The 19,827-nt window shown below is 46.6% G+C and overlaps 1 protein-coding gene across 5 annotated transcripts in view; it reads right to left on the bottom strand.

Moving 5' to 3' along the window:
- Nucleotides 1-9,971: 9,971 nt before the first annotated feature.
- The window catches only part of LOC140718379 (paired box protein Pax-7), a 145,605-nt gene continuing 135,749 nt past the window's right edge, over nt 9,972-19,827 (bottom strand). For all 5 annotated transcript variants that reach the window (XM_073032020.1, XM_073032019.1, XM_073032022.1 and 2 more), the window contains one exon: nt 9,972-12,955. In XM_073032020.1, coding sequence (XP_072888121.1) covers nt 12,840-12,955 — 116 coding nt within the window. In that variant the 3' untranslated portion in view covers nt 9,972-12,839. The remainder of the gene's footprint in view (nt 12,956-19,827) is intronic.

The following is a 19,827-nucleotide window of genomic DNA, read 5'->3' as shown; positions in this document are numbered from 1 at the left end:
TCTCTCCAGGTACGTGGTAAGGTCCAGTACCTTGTGGACCGGGAAGGTTATAGCCCCGAAGAGCGTACTTGGATCCTGGCGAAGGACATCTTGGCCAAGTCGCTGATCCGGGACTTCCAGCGGACATGGGTCTGTGGCATCACAGGGGCTGCGCCTAGAGAGAGGGGCCCTGTCACAACCACTGATTCGTCAGCGCCTTAGATACAGCAATTGCGCTTGAGAATTTGCACATGTCTGCTAATTATTATTTAGTCGTGATAGTATTTAACTCCATACTTGTCATCATAGTGCTTGTCGAAACTTAGACAGAGCACAGCAACGCTTCGCTGCCTGTTTGCCTTCGGCCTTTCCTGAGAAATTGGACTGTCGAGTCCACTGACTCTGAGGACTTGTCGTATTCACTTAAAGTTCAGATTTCCTTCATCCTTTCCCATTTGAGTGCTTCAGTTAACGGCCCCATTTGGCCGAGAGTTTATTTTCCCTTTAACACTTGTTCGGATTGAAGTTTGTGAACTATGGACCCGCTTCAGTGCCTTTCACTCTGCAGTTGGGCAAAGTCCGAACCTGGTAACAGAGGGATATTTCCGCTTTCACTTAAATCCATCCCACAGGGGAGCAGTTCCAATGTCACTGAATCCCTCAGGGGTACATTTCCATAGTCACTGAATCCCACGGGGAAACAGTTCCTCCGTCACTGAATCAAACTTGGGCACAGTTCCACAGTCACTGAATCCCGCGGGCCAGCAGCAACACAGTCACTAAATCCCACTGGGGAACAGTTCCACTGTCACTGAATCCCGCGGGCCAGCAGCAACACAGTCACTAAATCCCACTGGGGAACAGTTCCACAGTCACTGAATCCCGCGGGCCAGCAGCAACACAGTCACTAAATCCCACTGGGGAACAGTTCCACAGTCACTGAATCCCGCGGGCCAGCAGCAACACAGTCACTAAATCCCACTGGGGAACAGTTCCACAGTCACTGAATCCCGCGGGCCAGCAGCAACACAGTCACTAAATCCCACTGGGGAACAGTTCCACAGTCACTGAATCCCATCCCAGCGGGATACAGTTCCACAGTCACTGAATCCCGCGGGCCAGCAGCAACACAGTCACTAAATCCCACTGGGGAACAGTTCCACAGTCAGCGAATCGCAATGGGTCTGGTTCCTCTGTCATGGAATCCCAATGGAGTACAGTTCCACAGTCACTGAATCCCATCCCAGCGGGATACAGTTCCACAGTCAGTGAATCCCGCTCTCTGGGGAACAGTTCCACAGTCAGTGAATCTCAGTGGGGTACAGTTCCACAGTCACTGAATCCCATCCCAGCGGGATACAGTTCCACAGTCACTGAATCCCAGTGGGGTACGTTTCCGCAGTCAGTGAATCCCGCTCTCTGGGGAACAGTTCCACAGTCAGTGAATCTCAGTGGGGTACAGTTCCACAGTCAGCGAATCGCAATGGGTCTGGTTCCTCTGTCATGGAATCCCAATGGAGTACAGTTCCACAGTCACTGAGTCCCAGTGGGGTACGTTTCTGCAGTCAGTGAATCCCGCTCTCTGGGGAACAGTTCGTCAGTCACTGAATCCCATCCCAGCGGGATACAGTTCCACAGTCACTGAGTCCCATCCCAGCGGGATACAGTTCCACAGTCACTGAATCCCAGTGGGGTACGTTTCCGCAGTCAGTGAATCCCGCTCTCTGGGGAACAGTTCCACAGTCAGTGAATCTCATTGGGGTACAGTTCCACAGTCAGTGAATCCCAGTGGGGTACGTTTCTGCAGTCAGTGAATCCCATCCCACTGGGGAACAGTTCGTCAGTCAGTGAATCCCATCCCAGACAGTCACTGAATCCCAGTGGGGTACGTTTCCGCAGTCAGTGAATCCCGCTCTCTGGGGAACAGTTCGTCAGTCACTGAATCCTGTCACCACGGTTCGGATACGGCCCAAGAGCGGAGTGAGAGACACTGAAACAGGTCGATAGCTCACAGACTTTAATACGAACAGTGTTAAAGGAAAAACAGAACAATAAACGCTAGGACAAACAGGGCCGTAAGGAACTGAAGCCTACACTGCGGCTGAAAAGAAGGTCTAAAATATTAAACGAAAACCGCTAGTCTTCGGAGTCAGTTGATTTGAAAGTCCAATACCTCAGAGAGGGCCGAATACAAAACAGCGAAGCGTTGCTATGCTCTGTCCAAATCTTGACAAGCACTACGACTACAAGAATGGAGTTAAATACTATCGCGATTAATTACCTGACGCGTGCAAAGTCAATAGCGCGATTGCCGTATCTACTGCGCTGCCGAATAGGTGGTTGTGACAGAATCCCATCCCAGTGGGATACAGTTCCTCAGTCACTGAATCCCATCCCAGTGGAATACAGTTCCTCAGTCACTGAATCCCATCCCAGTGGGATACAGTTCCACAGTCACTGAATCCCATCCCAGTGGGATACAGTTCCACAGTCACTGAATCCCTATGGGTTACAGTCACAGTATCCCACTGGGGAACAGTTCCACAGTCACTGAATCCCTATGGGTTACAGTCACAGTATCCCACTGGGATACAGTTCCTCAGTCACTGAATCAGATGGGGGAACAGTTCCACAGTCACTGAATCCCTATGGGTTACAGTCACAGTATCCCACTGGGGTACAGTTCCTCAGTCACTGAATCCCATCCCAGTGGGATACAGTTCCACAGTCACTGAATCCCTATGGGTTACAGTCACAGTATCCTACTGGGACACTGTTCCACAGTCACTGAATCAGATGGGGGAACAGTTCCACAGTCACTGAATTCCAGTGGGACACTATTCCACAGTCACTGAATCTCTTCCCACTGGGATACAGTTCCTCAGTCACTGAATCAGTTGGGGGAACATTTCCATAGTCACCAAATGCCACAGGGGAACAGTTCCACAGTCACTGAATTCCAGAGAGATACATTTCATCAGTCACTGAATCCCACAAGGAAACAGTTCCACAGTCACAGAATCCCACAAGGAAACAGTTCCACAGTCACTGAATTCCAGAGAGATACATTTCATCAGTCACTGAATCCCACAAGGAAACAGTTCCACAGTCACAGAATCCCACAAGGAAACAGTTCCACAGTCACTATATCCTTCTGTGGTACAATTCCACAGTCACTGAATCCCACAGGGAAACAGTTCCACAGTCACAGAATCCCACAAGAAAACAGTTCCACAGTCACTATATCCTTCTGTGGTACAATTCCACAGTCACTGAATCCCACAAGGAAACAGTTCCACAGTCACAGAATCCCACAAGGAAACAGTTCCACAGTCACTATATCCTTCTGTGGTACAATTCCACAGTCACTGAATCCCACTGGAGAACGGTTCCACTGTCACTGTATCACATTGGGGTACAGTTCATAAATCACTGAATCATAGAACATAGAAAACCTACAGTACAATAGAGGACCTTCAGCCCACAATGCTGTGCTGAACATGTATTTACTTTATTACCTAGGTTATCCATTGTCCTTTATTTTTTAAGCTTCATGTACCTATCCAGGAGTCTCTTAAAAGACCCTATTGTATCCACCTCCACCACTGTCGCCAGCAGCCTATTCCACGCACTCATCACTCTCTGCATAAAAATCTTACCCCTGACATCTCCTCTGTAGAAACTTCCAAACACCTTAAAACTGTGTCCACTCGTGTTTTCCATTTCAGCCCTAGGAAAAAGCCTCTGATTATCCACACGGTCAATGCCTCTCATCATCTTATACACCTTTTATCAGATCATCTCTCATCCTCCACCACTTCAAGGCGACAAGGCTGAGTTCACTCAACCTATTCTGATAAGTCATGCTCCCCAATCCAGGCAACATCCTTGTAAATTTCCTCTGCACCCTTTCTTTTTTTTTTATTAGTTTTTCAAAACATTTTACAAAATTAAAAACCCCAAATCCCAATGAGGAGCATTAATACAGAGCAAGGTTAAGCATACAATAACAATATGCTACAAAGGAAGAGAGTTTAACAAAAAAGCACCTAAATTAAAGACAAGTGAGCTGAGTGTCCTCCCCAAACCCCACAACACAAGAAAAAAAACAACAATTCCAGACCAACCACCACACAATATAGAGAGTATAAGTCTGACAGTCAAACTCCCAGACTGTGAATACACTTAGCAACAGAGGATAATAATGCCTACTACCAGAAAAAAAAGGGAGCTGAAAGCAAGGGACCAAAAAGGAAAAAAAAACCCTAGTCAAGAGGAAGGTTATGAAAGTACTCGATAAAAGGCCCCCAGATCTTATGGAACTTTAAGTCCGAATTGAGAACTGAATAATGAATTTTTTCGAGGTCCAAGCAGACCATAATGTCGTTAAGCCATTGCGCATGAGTGGGCGGGGCAACATCTCTCCATCTAAGGAGGATCAAGCGTCTCGCCAGGAGAGAGGCAAAGGATAGTATTCGGCATTTGGTCGGACCCAGACATAAATCTGTCTCGCCCCAAAAACCGAACAGAGCAATTAAGGGGTTAGGTTCTAGGTGCTGATTCAGAATACCCGATAGTGTAGTGAAGACATCTTTCCAGAATTTCTCCAAGCTAGGACAGAACCAGTACATATGGATGAGAGAGGCCATGCCCCTCTTGCATTTATCACAGAGCGGACTAATGCCAGGGTAGAATCGAGATAGTTTAGATTTAGACATATGGGCTCTATGAACAATCTTAAACTGTAAGAGACAATGGCGAGCACAAAGAGGGGTTGAGTTAACCGATTTGAGAACTGAGTCCCAGCTCTCCTCGGATAAGGAGATATTTAAATCCTGCTCCCAGGCCATTTTAATTTTATCTACAGGGGCCCATCGTAAGGCTGCTAGTTTATCTTGGATAATTGAAATTAAACCTTTACCTAGTGGATTAATGGAGAGAAATAGGTCCATAGCATTTTTCGCAGGCATTTCAGGAAAGTTAGGAATTAAAGGAGCAGTAAAGTGTCGGATTTGGAGATATCTGAAAAAGTGAGCGTTAGGCAGGTTGAACTTAACAGAGAGCTGTTGAAAAGAAGTGAAGCGGTTATCAATGAAGAGATCTTCAAAATGTCTAATGCCCTTCCTGTACCAAACGTGGAATGCTGAATCGAACGTGGTAGGTAAAAAAAGGTGATTATGTGCGACAGGGCTAGAAATGGAAAACCCCTGGAAACCATAGCATTTCCTGAACTGAGCCCATATACGCAAAGTGTGTCTAACCAGAGGATTAGCTATTGATCTGGGCAGACTGCTAGGGAGTGCAGAGCCAAGAAGTGCAGATATAGATAATTCTTTAGTGGAGCTCAACTCCATTGCCACCCAGTTAGGGCACTCAGGTTGACCGTGGAAGAAAGACCAGAAGGCAGCACAACGTATATTAGCTGCCCAGTAATATAAGTGAAAGTTAGGTAAAGCCATGCCACCCTCTTTTTTAGATTTTTGGAGGTGGATTTTATTAATTCTAGAGCGCTTATTCTGCACCCTTTCTATAGTTTCCACATCCTTCCTCTAGAGAGGTGACCAGAACGGAACACAGTACTCCAAGTGGGGTCTCACCAGGGTCCTATATAAATGTAACATTACCTCTCGGCTCTTGAACTCAATCCCATGGTTGATGAAGGCCAATGCACCATATGCCTTCTTAACCACACAGTCAACGTGCGTAGCAGCTTTGAGTGTCCTATGGACTCGAACCCCAAGCTCCCTCTAGTCCTCCACACTGTCAAGAATCTTACCATTAATACTGTATTCTGCCATCATATTTGACCTACCAAAATGAACTACCTCACACTTACTTGGGTTGAACTCCATCTGCTACTTCTCAGCCCAGTTTTGCATTCTATCGATGTCCTGCTGTAACCTCTGACAGCCCTCCACACTATCCACAACCTTTGTGTCATCTGCATATTTATTAACCCATCCCTCCACTTTCTCATCCAGGTCATTTATAAAAATCATGAAGAGAAGGGGTCCCAGAAGAGATCCCTGAGGCACACCGACCTCCATGCAGATTATGACCTGTCTTCAAACACTCTTTGCCTTCTGTGGGCAAGCCAATTCTGGATCCACAAAGCAAGGTCCCCTTGGATCCCATGCCTCCTTACTTTCTCAATAAGCCTTGCATGGGGTACCTTATCAAATGCCTTGCTGAAATCCATACACACTACATCAACTGCTCTACCTTCATCAACGTGTTTAGTCACAAACTCAAAAATTTCAATCAGGCTTGTAAGGCACGACCTGCCTTTCGCAAAGCCATGCTGACTACACCTAATCATATTATGCCTATCAAATGTTCATAAATCCTGCCTCTCAGGATCTTTTCCATCCACTTACCATAGATGAAGTAAGACTCACTGGTCTATAATTTCCTGGGATATCTCTACTCCCTGTCTTGAGCAAGGGAACAACATCTGCAACCCTCCAATCCTCTGGAACCTCTCCCATCCCATTTGTTGATGCAAAGATCATCGCCAGAGGCACAACAATCTCCTCCCTCACTTCCCACAGTAGCCTGCGGTACATCTCATCCAGTCCCAGGGACTTATCCAACTTGATGTTTTCCAATAGCTCCAGCACATCCTCTTTCTTATTGTCTTTATGCTCAAGCTTTGCAATCCTGTGTAAGTAATCCTACTGGGGAACAGTTCAACAGTCATTGAATCTCATTTGGAACAGTTCCACAGTCACTGAATCCCAGTGGGGAACAGTTCCACAGTTACTGATCCCACTGGGGAACAGTTCCACAGTCACTAAATCCCAGTGGGATACAATCCTCAGATATTGACTCTCACAAAGATACACTTCCCCAAACACTGTGATTTGTATTCCTGTGGAGCTGGCTGACCTCTGGTGCTGATGACCACAGCAGGATGGTCTGTTCTGCCTACATGTGTAAATGTTGATGGATACATGGGCAGGTCCAGGCTTTGGGATCTTGACTGATTTCAGTGCTGCCCCCACTTCCTGGATCTGCCAGAATAACTTTCATTCCTGCTCAAATATTCTGAGCAGAATATCACTCTGACATTGACGGTGATGATCTTAAAGCCAGTTCTATCACTTTATGGGGAATTTTGTGAGGACCTCTTATCCCTGAAAGAAACTGTTGTTTGCTGTTCATAGGATCAAAAATTTTAACCTTTTGGCTTTCAGATGTGTGCCCAAACTGACCTGTGGATCTGGTAAATTGAGATACTCTGTACCACTCCTTTTATTTACTAAACCCTTCCTCAATTGCATTAATAAAATTAACGTGATCACTGCACCCATCCCGATCTAGTTCTTGATTAGTAAGGGAGTCAAAGGTTCTGGGGAAAGGCAGAATAATTGGTTGAGAGGGATAATAAATCAGCCATGATCAAATGGCAGAGCAGACTCAATGGGCTGAATGACTTAATTCTGTTCCTATGCCTTATAGTTTTATGGTCTTATAGTCTTCTATGACTTTGGCTGGTCTGGAGTCTAAGAGGCCAAATGGGCTCCTTCCATTGTATTTCATGCCAGTGTTTGTTCAGCTGGACAGTATCCAACTTCAGGCACTTGAGCACAAACCCACAGGCTGGCACTTCAGGGTGGGGCTGAGAAAGGGCTGCACTATTGAGAGTGCTGTCACACCCAGCCAGAGGCATCTGTCCCCTGCGGAGCTCAGTCCCCTACAACAGCCAACCACTTTCCAACCAAAGCTTAACTCATTCTAACGACAGAGCAGACAATGGGTTGACCCAGCCCACCCAGGTCAACGTCTCTCTATGCAGACACATAACCCATGTACCCACCAGGCCTACTCTCATTCCAGCCCACCCTGAAGATACCCCACCTGAGAGGTAGGCCTTCTTCAAGGACCATGTACCAGATTATTGATCTTGGGTATCTCTGAAATCTATTGTTTCCATTATTCTTCATGTACCATCATCTCTAGCACCCATCAGTTTCCACAGGCACTGGTGATGTCTAGCTTTACCCCACACACAATTGCCCCCCCGAACCCTCCTGTACTCTATGAATCACCACCATCATGTAGTCCCCGTGGCCGGGAGGTTTTTCAACATTTGGATGCTAGGGTCCAAACTTGCAACAGGTCCTAACTGGCCATCAGCCCTGTGGTCACTGTGGTTTTAAACCCCTGCTGAGGCTTCCTGCCTCTGCAGCTTCTGTTCTCTCCCCAGTGCTCTGCAACCTTGGTGCTTGTCCAGTTGTGCCCTCCGGACCATCACTCACTTATTTGCCCGACTACTGGAACAGCACAGCACAGCCCTTTGGCCCATGATGGCGTGCCAACCTCTTTAACCTCCTCCAAGGCCCATCTAACCCTTCCCTCCCACATAGTTCTCCATTTTTCTTTCAGTCATGTACCTATCTAAGAAACTCTGAAACGTCCTAAAGGATCCTGACCCTACCACCAACCCTGACAGGGCATTCCACACTACCATCAATCTCTATGTGAAATATCCACCTCTGAATCCTGTCCCAATGCCTTAGAGTTATGCCCCATGTGTTATCCATTTTTGTCCTGAGAACATCTCTATCCACTTGATCTATGCCACTTATCATCATTGACACCATGTCTTCTGCTGCCTGGACCTAAGATTTCACACTACTTCTGAAATTCCATCTTTCATTTTTTAAGACATTCCATAAAACATCAGGCTAACTATCAATCATTGGCCAATATCTCCCTATATGGGTTAATTGCAAACATTCCTAGGCAGTGCCTTTGGATGCTTTACTAGATTATGAAAGCCACGTAAAGCCTGGTTATTGTGCCAGCACTCAAAGATGTCGTGTTCAGTAGACCACTGGTTCCTGGCCTTTGTGGAGGGTGTTTCTGGAAGTGTAGGGAGATACAAACTTTGTTCATGATCTTTCATATTATCAATTACTTTTTGTCTGGTGTCGTATTTCCCCAATGTCTAGGCTGCAGACCCCCCACCCCCACTGACACACACGTGTTGTGATACCTTGAAGATCTTGGTTTCCTATTCCCTTCCACCCAGCGGATCTCTCCAATCATCTGTACCTCACCTTTCCTCTCACTGCCTGGCAGCAGTGTTTGTTGTAGGTCCTGGGTTACACCAGCCTCCAGGGAAGCAGGCTGGCCGAATGTCTGGATTTCTAATGAAGTTAAGCGCACGTCTCATGGAGCACACAGAATGAAACCCACCTCTTCCCTGTGTGCTTTGGTCCTGATTTCCCAGGGACTGGCTTTGGAGTCTTCATCGATGAGTGTCTCACACACGAACAAGCATTCAAGCATATACACACGTTTACACATACGTACTTCCATATACTCATGCACACGTGTATACACATAAATGTACACTCAGTGGCCACTTTATTAGGCACACCTTCTCGTCAATGCAGATTTCTAATCAGCCAATCATACGGCCACAACTCAATGCACAAAAGCATGCAGACGTGGTCGAGAGGTTCAGATGTGGTTCCGAGCAAACATCAGAATGGAAAAGAAATGTGATCTAAGTGACTTTGACCGTGAAATGACGGTTGGTGCCAGACAGGGTGGTTTGAGTATCTCAGAAACATTTTGGGATTCACATACACGGCAGTCTCTAGAATTTACAGAGAATGGTGCGAAAAACAACAACAACAAAAAAAAACAAAAATCCACTGTGCGGCAGTTCTGTAAGCGAAAACGCCTTGTTAGCGAGCGAGGTTGGGGAATGGTCAGACTGGTTCCAGCTGACCGGGAGGCCAAGGCGGCTCAGATAGCACCACGTGGTGTGCAGAAGAGCATCTCCGAATGCACAACACGCCGAATCCCGAAGAGACCGCGCTACAGCAAATCAAGAGGAATTTAAATTCAGTGGGCACTTTATGTACAAGCGGTATCTGATAAAGTGGCCTCTGAGTGTATACAAAAGCACCCCATACATACGCACACAAATATACACACAGACATACATAAATATGTATATATAATATGGCGCCAGCTAGTTTCAGTTAACTTTTAATAAGATAACAATTATAACAGGTTACAGAGCCAGACATCTACTGACCGTATGTAAATGCGAGTACAGGTTCCCATCTACTCTATAATTAACAACGTAGCAGAATAAATTATGCAGTGGATTTATATACACACATGCTCAATCAAATTATAACAAGCACAGAAGCTAGGCGACTCATTGGGACGGGGTCTAGGGAAGGAAGGTGGGAAGAAGTGAGTTGAAGAATCTGTTAATGGTTCAAGGATCAGCCAGACTGAGAATTTAATGGAAATCGAAGGTGCACTTGAGTGAAAATGAATGGGGCAAATGCCCTATAATGAGGTTGGACGTGCCCACAAATTGAGTCCAAATCTCGGGCCTTTGGATAACTAATATTTGCATTGCAATCAGATGTCCCTCTCTCCCGAATCCTTCGCCCAACCCAGCGTTAACCCATGAAGTTGAGTTCCCATTGACCGGAGGCCATTGGAGTGAATGTTTCTAGCACCAGGGTGAGGGGAGAAACTCAGAGTGGTTTTAAAACAAACCACAAAGTGAGTCGATGATTTTCCAGTTAGACGTATCGCAGACAGGGGAAACGATCGTCTGGTGGGAAATCACGCGACGGTTTGATAGGTCTGTGCCTCGGCCACTTCGGTCGCGACTCAGCCCTGTCTTTAAAATGGAGGACAGAGCCGCGAATCGCATTGGACAGGTCACTGCGGCAAGAAACTCCCACCTGGGGAGGTACAAAGGGGGGGGGGCATTTATACCCCTCTCTTCTCTCTGTCTATGAGGGTGGGCAGTGTCTCTCCTTTCCATGAAAACGCGTCTCGAAACGAAGACTTGATCTTAACTTCAAACAGACGAATTTGCATGGGGTGGGGGCGAGCTGGAGAAGACTGGATTTTAGGTATCAATTAACTTCTTGGGTCATCGTAATCAAATTGATTTATGAATTCGTCATGGGAAAGTACCTGTAACCATGTTACCACGGTGCCGCAGGTAAATATATTGCAGACCGGAACCTAATGATTACCATCTTCTGCAACAGCGCAGTGGCCTCTGAAACCCTGAGCTGGGTGCAAAGAGAGCGAAAGAACCTGATTTTCCTGCTCCTGTCGTCTTGCTAGGGAGAACCCGTCTGAGGGTTGTGTGAGGTCAAGGTCACGGGTGGGAATTGGCACAGGTAGAGCTCTCGCGGGTAAACCTCCGGGTTTCGATACAAATGTTCCACCCCATCACGGTCAACCACAGCCCAACTTCATGGGAATTAACCTCCCTCTGGACGAGGCCGCGAACAGTACCTGGAATTTCCATTAAATACATTCAGGCCGGACGAGTCTACAATATAGGGTACAGCATAGGTGGGAGGGAGCGGGAGGAAAGAGTTCGGGAGAGAGGAAGAGTTATTCAGTACCTAACATGCCAAAAATGTCTATAGAATATTGGTAAAGTTCTGTCGAATGTATTTTTAATTACAGTAAAATGCACGGAATCCACATTCTGCGACAGAAGATTACAAATCCGTCCTCAGTTCGGCGTCCGAAGTGGGAAAAGGATCAGAGTTTTGCCAAGTAACAATACGTCAGAAAGCGTCATCCCTGGCATCGGGGATGTGTCCATCAGTCACTGAGCGGGAACTGGAGGAGGATGGTAATTGGACGAGAGGAGAGAGGGGAGGGTTCTGAGTGAACGCAGCAGGGCTGTGAGGTGATAGTGAAAATAAAGCTCGACTTCATTCAGTTGGTCCGTAATCTTAATAAAGAGCCCACAGCCCCTATACAGTCTAGTTCGTGTCGAAATTCTTGTATCGGAGTCAATTTATTGGACAAGAAACCACGATCTCTCTCGTGCCAGCAGAGCGGAGACGAGACACTCCGTGAAAGCTTCTTCCTGTAATGAAGGCTGTGGTCATGCCCGAGGTCTGGGACCCAGCTTCACACCGCACGGCGGACACGGGACACTCTCTCAGAGTCTCAGACACAAAGTACATGGATATTTCAGCGCCATTCACTTGTATAAACAGTATAGCACTTGCTGTGGAATTACCGCTGGAATGTTTATATATACTTTGAATCCCCATTGACACTTCGCACTAATTAGAATTAAAAATAGTTAAAATCACAGACGTTATTTGCCTTCGCCAAACCCCTCGCTTCACTTCCCCTTCCCCCAACAAACATTCTGGGTGTCTCCACTTCGCCTTCTTCCAGTCAGTTGAAGATTCTCTCGGGCTCTCTCACACACACACAATAAAGCTGCCGCTTGTCAGCGCAGTCTCCTTCACCCCCCGCCCCACTCTGCCTTCCTTTGAGGGCCGGTGCAAATTTCCGTCGCTGCCGGAGAGGGCGAAGCCCTCTGCAGGGACAGAGACCTCGCCCTTCCACACGGAATCACGGCTCGGGGTCGAGAGTTTCTGTCGGCGAGAAGCGGCTTGACTGGAGTAATCAAAATGTGCATCTCGGTCTCCCCCGCCCTGCGGTCCGCGAACAGCCCGTGTTCACGGCGTCGCCGATGGGGACGAACGGGCCACGGCACCCGCCGGCTCCACGGAATCAGTCTGTGGCGGCGGAGCATGGGAGGCGCGGATGTAACTTGAACGGCAATAAAAATATACACCTTTACAAACCACCGAAGGTGTTGTACAATTTGGGATGGGGGCAATTCTAGGTGGGCGTCGGGCTTCAGCACGGCGGCCGGACGTGTTCGGAGCGTCGGAGGTCGCTGAGGATCGAGCGCGGAGGTCGAGGTCTCTAGAATCGTCCCACAGTGTCTCAGAGATCGTCACCCGCACGCCCGGCGACAATTTCTCTCTCGGTTTTGCTCTGTTTATTACTGCTCGGCGAGGGTGCGCGGACCCGGGCCATCCTCAGTAAGCTTGTCCCGTCTCGACCTGCAGTAACCCCAAGACAGCAGAGTGCTCGCTCAGCTTCATCCTCCTCTGTGTGGACAGGCTCACGTTCTTGGTCAAGTAGTCCACCGCACCTGGAATATCCAACGGAATAAATAAACACAAACTAGGAATCCCGCTCTCCGTTGTTCCCCTTTCGCCCTCCCGTGTTAGTGAAAACTACCTCCAGTGCTTGTGTGATGTGTTCTTTTTTTTTTAAGAGATGTCCCAATGTAAACATTTGCCACCCAGCCGCTTAAATGTCCGCGATTTGCCGGGAAATGCCGACATCTACTGGGGAACAGCCGGCCTGTGTCGGACTGGGGCCTCTGCGTGCACATGCAGACCCTAAATTTCCCGTCCCGACTGGGCCCCTCGGCTGCACCCCACGCCTCAGCGTTTTGAATGTCAGAGACATGCAGAAGCAGCGTTGAAACTTGACAACTTCGGCAAAACAAAATTACTGCGAGGCCCTGCTGTCACACAGTTCTTTGATGGGCAGGGCTTGTTTAGACCCGCCCCATCTCTGGCGTCTTGTGAATACAGATAAGGCGGGACAACCAGGTTCTTTCATGTGTTTCAGGCACGGAAGGCAGGAGCTAAGGGCTCGGTGAAAGGCGCAGGTTTAGAGGACGGTCCCGAGGCGAGGAGAGGAGTAGTAAGGTCTGTAAAAGGGAACTCTGGAGCACTGCAGTGAACAGTGGCGGGGCACAGGGAGGGTGAGATTAAGAAGAGGAATACAGAAGGTTGTATGGGCGGATCAGGGTGAAATCTCGGAGCAGGACAGCTGTGTGTTGGACTGTTGTAACACCCTGCCCACACCGAGTACAGTCAGTAGATGGTGGTCCGGTATCACAGTGCTCGCCTGAGACACTGCGAGCAGTCCAATAGAAACCAGCGGCGGCTCTGGAGATACAGCCGATGGTTTTCTTTTCTGCTGCTGGCTCGCATTAAACCTGGAACATCTTATATAAACAAATCGGCAAAGTTTTCTCCTGGCCCGCCCCTCCCTTTCTGCCTCTAGCCTCTGACTCATTTAACATTGAAAAGGCACTGGAACTTAAGGTTCATGAGCGACTGAGGAGTTCACATATCTGGACTTCAGGCTTCCCGTTCAGTGATGTAACCCCCGTATGTAAACGCACTCACTTGATTCGGGTTGGATAATCTTTCATTACCTCTCCACTTACTCTTCCAATAACTGCTCTGTGCACACTGGCACACCACACCAGACAATCATGCCTGATAAAGAAACAACATCTTCAGTATGAAGCGCTCGTCATCTCTCTGCCCCAAAGGGGGGGAGCGGAGTTCGAATGGAAGGCCTTATTACCGAGCTGTCATTTCCATTTAAATTCACTTCATGGTCTCGCACAAAGTATTTGATATTCCTTGGCACCAGCCTGGAGATGGGGGGGATTGGCTAATTAATACGTTGAGCATGCTCGGTGGGTCAGGGAGCGCGCCATGGCGGTGTGACTTATGGCTCCCAGCGGGCCTTTCTACCCAATAGACATTACCCATCACCTTCGATCTGTGACTTGGGGAGATCGGTTGGCCGACTAAATCGTTCAGGGTCCAGCCCAGAATTTGTCCTGCAATCTTCTTCATATCACTCACGGTCAGGGTAGCTATCAGATGTCAGAGTCGGGACTCCAGTAATGGGGAAGTCGACACGCAGACTGTGTACAGAGTGCCCGCCTGTTCAGGTTTTGGTCACAGGGAAGTGGTAAGGTGCCCGGTTTCAGAACGTGGTTATGCAGAAGAGATCTTTAAAATTTAATCATAAGTTGTGGCTATCGGCATCAAGGCCATTCTCTCATCATACTCTGTAAATGGGTGGCTATTTAAGACTAGAACGAGGAGAAATTTTTCACTAAGATAGGGGAAAGTCTTTGTAATCCTTTACCCAAACGACCGTGGCAGCTCAGATATAGATTGCACTCCTGAACATAAAAGAAATTGTGGGACATGGGGACAAGGCGGCTGGAGGATAGGTCTTGTGGATAGGCTCGAGCGGTGAAATCAAGCTTCTAGTTCTCATGTTCCTGCTCATCCCTATGACACCATGCTGATAAGCTGCCTTCTTGAATCCATATATTCTGGCTGGTGAAGGCACTCCCCCAGAAAAGCTGGGTATGGAATCTGAAGATTGAAAACTAGTGATATTGAAAGGAGGAGGATTTGATTTGAAGACAGAATCGCTTCTGACTTGGTGGCAATTTCAGTGAACAAAGTAGGAATGAATAATGCCACTCGATGGCACTGTTGAGAACACTTTCTTCAACTCTGCTGACGACTGAGTGGGCTGTAATTAGTCAGCACTGATTTTTTTTTCTCCATTCGGTTATGGGATGTGGAAAGCCCATTATTTCTCATCTACTCCTCCATCCTACATCTTGTGATTAGGACATCAAAATCAAAGTAACTTGTGACCACCGCGGCACAAATGCATATCCGTGTGCATCAGAGCTGCAGATGCATATTTTGCATCTTAGGTCATTCCCAGACAGAGTAAGCTGGTCCTGCTCATCTCCTCACTGGTGCTGCCATTCAAATACTAACCAGACTCTGTCTTCTCAGCCTTGCACATCAGGCAGGATCAAGTGTCTCCAGACTAGTATGCATGGGTAGAAAAAGCACGTCTGGTTTTCACCCAGGACCCAGGACCGTGCATGTCAGCCTTGTTGGCTCATTCGGGCTTCAGACCATGATCAAAGTTGACTGAAGGCAGATTGTAGTTATGGAACGGTTGTTGTTAAGAGAGTCCATTGCTCTGGAGTGTCTACATGCCAACTGCGGTTATGGGTTATCTGTGATTTAACGTGGCTGTGAGGTGTACGGGATTTAATTTGGGTTTAATGAGGTTTCAGGAGTGCACATGTTCAATGAAAGATCCATAATTTAATGGAGTGTTAGGATGTAATGAGTTTGTTCATGATATGAGCATTTATAATGTGTGTCATGGCTATGAGTTGCACAGGTTATTTATACATGTACCATTTTGGGGAGCAGGCATCACTGGGCAGTGCTAACTATTCTTGAGAAGTTGATAGTGAGGTAGTTTCTGTGTAGATACACTCCCTCAGTAAAGATCTCCCAATAGGCTTGTTTTGTAGGTACAGTGGATTGTGCCAAGAGTTAATCAGGGCAGTCACTTACTTGGGACAACTCTTAAAGGACAAAAACTAATCGAGAAAATGGCTGGGATTCACTTTGTTTATTTGGGAATGCTGCTTATTTGGGGCAGGAGACTGTTGCTGAACAGTTTCCGACTTGATTCAGACACGTGCATGTCATGTGGCAACTAGACACTACACCATACTTGGAGTGAACAGTTTTTAAATAGCGTTGGTTGCATGTGCTTGTGTTCAAAAATCACTGATAGTTGGCGAGAAATAAGCAGTTAAGACAATTCAGAACTATTCGGCTCCCAGTGGTTTCAAACATTCAGAAAGCCAAACAATCTCACTGCTTCAACGAGTTAGGACCTACGAAGAATTTGAAGGTATTGACAATCATCTTGAATGTTACAATGAAAATGTAGACTTGGAGGATGCAATTGTCGAAAATTGTATGAAGACAGTATTATCTACATGAGGTATCTGTGCTGAATTTGTTCATTTATGGTCAATCAAAAGAACATAGCATTATATACTGTACTAATTCCTCCATTAATACAATTTTATACTACTGTTGTACTATTGGTAGTGTTTTAATTTGTTCTGTATTTCATGGTAGTTTTTTTTTTATACCTTCTAGCTATTTCTGCAAAACTTAGTTCATGGGGACAGCCCTTTAATTGGGTCAAAATATACAGGTCCTGGTGTGTCCCAATTAACCCGAAATCCACTGTATTGGGCAGTTGTACTGAACAATAGTTGAAGGTTCTGGAGTGAGTCTCAGCTGTTTGGGCTTCAGTATGTATCATGGTGAAACACACCCTGGAAACTCTGATCCTTTCTGGATATTCCCTGGAGCCCAGCTGTGGAGCAGTGACGTGCTAAGAAAGGGTTTAGGTGCACACTACATCTGTCGTCAGCATTGAACCTGGGAAAGTAGCAACCCCACACTATCACCCTGTGGAAGGACAGCAATGTGCACAAGTGGATGACTCACTTCTTGTTAATATACCGCAAAGCATCTTAATATGTTTTAATTGAATTAATCTTTAAAAATGCTCTCAATCTACCTAACGAATTTTTAAGTATGTTCATCACAGACAGTTAAGAACTGCTCCAAAGACTTTGTCAACCAGTGAGTGGTCAAGTGCTGTCTGTGGGATTATGGTCTCAAGAGACGGTATGTAAAACAGAGACTGCTCCACCTCACCAGACCTCCGCTAGGTGCGAAAGGTCAGCCTGGAAGGGTAAATGTGGATGGGTGGGAACACTAGACTGTCAGTTTGGATGCAGGATAATCCAACCCATTAACTGGGAAGCTGTACAGGACAATCCCATCAGAATGGTCCTAGGGTTTAAAGGGTTAAAATTTGAGCAGCAGGTGCATTGATGAGGGGAAGATGTAATCCAGAGGTTTAAAATGATAACAAGCAATCAGAAGAGTGGATTGGAGAAACATTTTCCTTGGGTGGGAAAATCCAGAACAAGGGTGCTGAGGATTGGTGCCAGGGATCTGGCAGGTAAAGTATGAAATACATTTTCACACGATAGGTAATAGAATTCAGAATTCTTGAATACTGAGCGGGGATATTCTGGTGATCAGTAGAGTTTTACAAAGCAGAGGTTCACAGATCGTTATTGACTGAGTTCATTAAGGGAGATGGAACACAACTGGGAAAACTGTCCCTCTATGATCTCACAATATTCCTTTTGTTCAGCTACCAAACAGCCATGATGGTACAGCAGATTTGAGGGGCTGAATGGCCTAATGCCATTCCTGTAAGTTTACTTTTCTGAGGAAATTGAATAAGGACAGAAATTGGACTGTATTCTGATGTTCCCACAGTTACATGGCCCCACTGACAGTTAGGTTAGAGAAGCAGGAGAGAATGCAGATGCTGAAGAGCTGGAAAGACACAAACAAGATGCTGGAGGAACTCAGTATCTGTGGAGGGAAATGCACAATGTTTCGGGCTGAGATCCTTCATCTCAGCCCAAAACGTCAACTGTTCATTTCCCTCTGTAGTCACCGCCTGACCTGCTGAGATCGTCCTGTGTTTTGGATTTGTGTTGCCACTGACCATCATGTGTACGGTTTCTGATTAGGGGCATTTGATACAGCTTCTAAAGCTCTGAATAAAACCAATGACAAAATCCATCCAGGCACTTGAAGCGAGGACTCTGGGATGTGTCTAGGTGTCTGGGGGGGGGGGGGGGGGTCAGGACAGTGACTGCGAGGGCAGAGGGGAAGCTTCAAGTTCAGGAGATGTGCCAAGGCTCTGCTCCTTGTGAGAAATGTCACAGCTTGTGGTATGTCTAGGCTGTGGATTTGATGGAAGTTAGATGTGGGGGGGTGTGTGTACATAAATATCACCAATATCAAGATATGCTGGTGAGATTCTTAGAATGGCATGTGGAATCCTGACTCTATATGCATAAGAACAAAAGGAAATAGAAGCAAAAGTAGGCTATTTGGCCCCTCTAGCCTATTCTATTATCCAATTTGATCATGGCCGACTAATTGGATGCCTAATTTTTTCCTGTGTGTCAATTCCTCTAGGCCTCAATTCTCCAGTCTTTCAAAAATGTATCAATTTCCTCTCAAAGCACCTCCAACAATCGAGTCCCCACAATGTTCCAGGGTGGAAAGTTCTCCAGATTCACTACCTTTCTCCATTAGTTCGTATGCACCAGAGTTTTATATGTCAGACCATCAACCTTGTAACTATGCTCCCTCATTCAAGATTTTCTCACTAGTAGAAGCATCATAACCTCTTCTCTCTCCTTCTGCCTCTGGGGCAAAAATATATTTCAAAAGTATCAACCTCCATTCTTCTAATCTCAACGACTGTAGATCTAACTTCTTCAGCCACTTGTGGTAGGACAACCCTATCATTACTGGGAATTATCCTTGTGAAGTCTTTTTTGACAGCCTCCAATGCGAGCACATTCTTAAATAAGTGGACCAGAGACAGCAAATAGGCCAAACACAGGGCAGTTATGCGAATCACAGGTTGGGCCCCTCCCTGGAGAGCTGTGGCCAACCCGGTCACCACACCTCAGGAAGGACAGCAAGGTCCTGGAGAAGATGTAGGAGAGAATAGCCAAGGAAGGAAGGACCAGTTCATGTGGAGAAAAAAAGAAATTTGGGTTTTTTTTTTAGCAGAGAATGTTAAGGAGAGATTTAGTACTGTCACAGAGCCCTACAGCACAGAAACAGGCCCTTTGGTCCGTGTCATCTATGCTAAAGTGTTATTCTGCCTAGTCTCATCTTCCTGCACCTGGACCACAGGCCTCCATACCCTTCTCATCCATGTACCTATCCAATAGAGTTTATCAATGGGTTTTGCAGTGTAAATAAGGAGGAATTGTTTCTGGCTAGTCACTGGGTTGATAAATAGAAAATACTCATTAAATTGTTAAGGGAAAAAGTTTACAGGAGTTGAGTAGAATTCCATTCCGCAGCCAGAATACATTGCCTGGGAAGGTGCTGGAAACAAGACTCAACAGTGACTCTCAAAACAGATTTGAAAAAACAACATTTTTTCAGGGCTATGTGGAAGAAACATTGAAGTAGTTCTGGGAGGTGATGGAGAAGTTGGCTGAATTTTGAAAGAGCCAGCACAGACATGATGTTCCCCGTGTTGCAATATGTGCTGACGATTCTGAACTGCGCAGGTATATCAGCCGAGTGGTGTTCAGCCCCTGCCAGGGCCAGAAATGAAGGGTGTGACCGACTGATTGCCCCTGGGCACATGGTATTGGCAATAAACGATAGCAGTATTTATTCGAGATTTCTATCAACTACACATGTCCGTTCACATCCAGAGGCAAGTGTGGGGAGG

The sequence above is a fragment of the Hemitrygon akajei genome, chromosome 29 (genome assembly GCF_048418815.1).
Source record: "Hemitrygon akajei chromosome 29, sHemAka1.3, whole genome shotgun sequence".
Classification (NCBI taxonomy): Eukaryota; Metazoa; Chordata; class Chondrichthyes; order Myliobatiformes; family Dasyatidae; genus Hemitrygon; species Hemitrygon akajei.
This window is presented reverse-complemented; position numbering and strand designations above follow the sequence as displayed.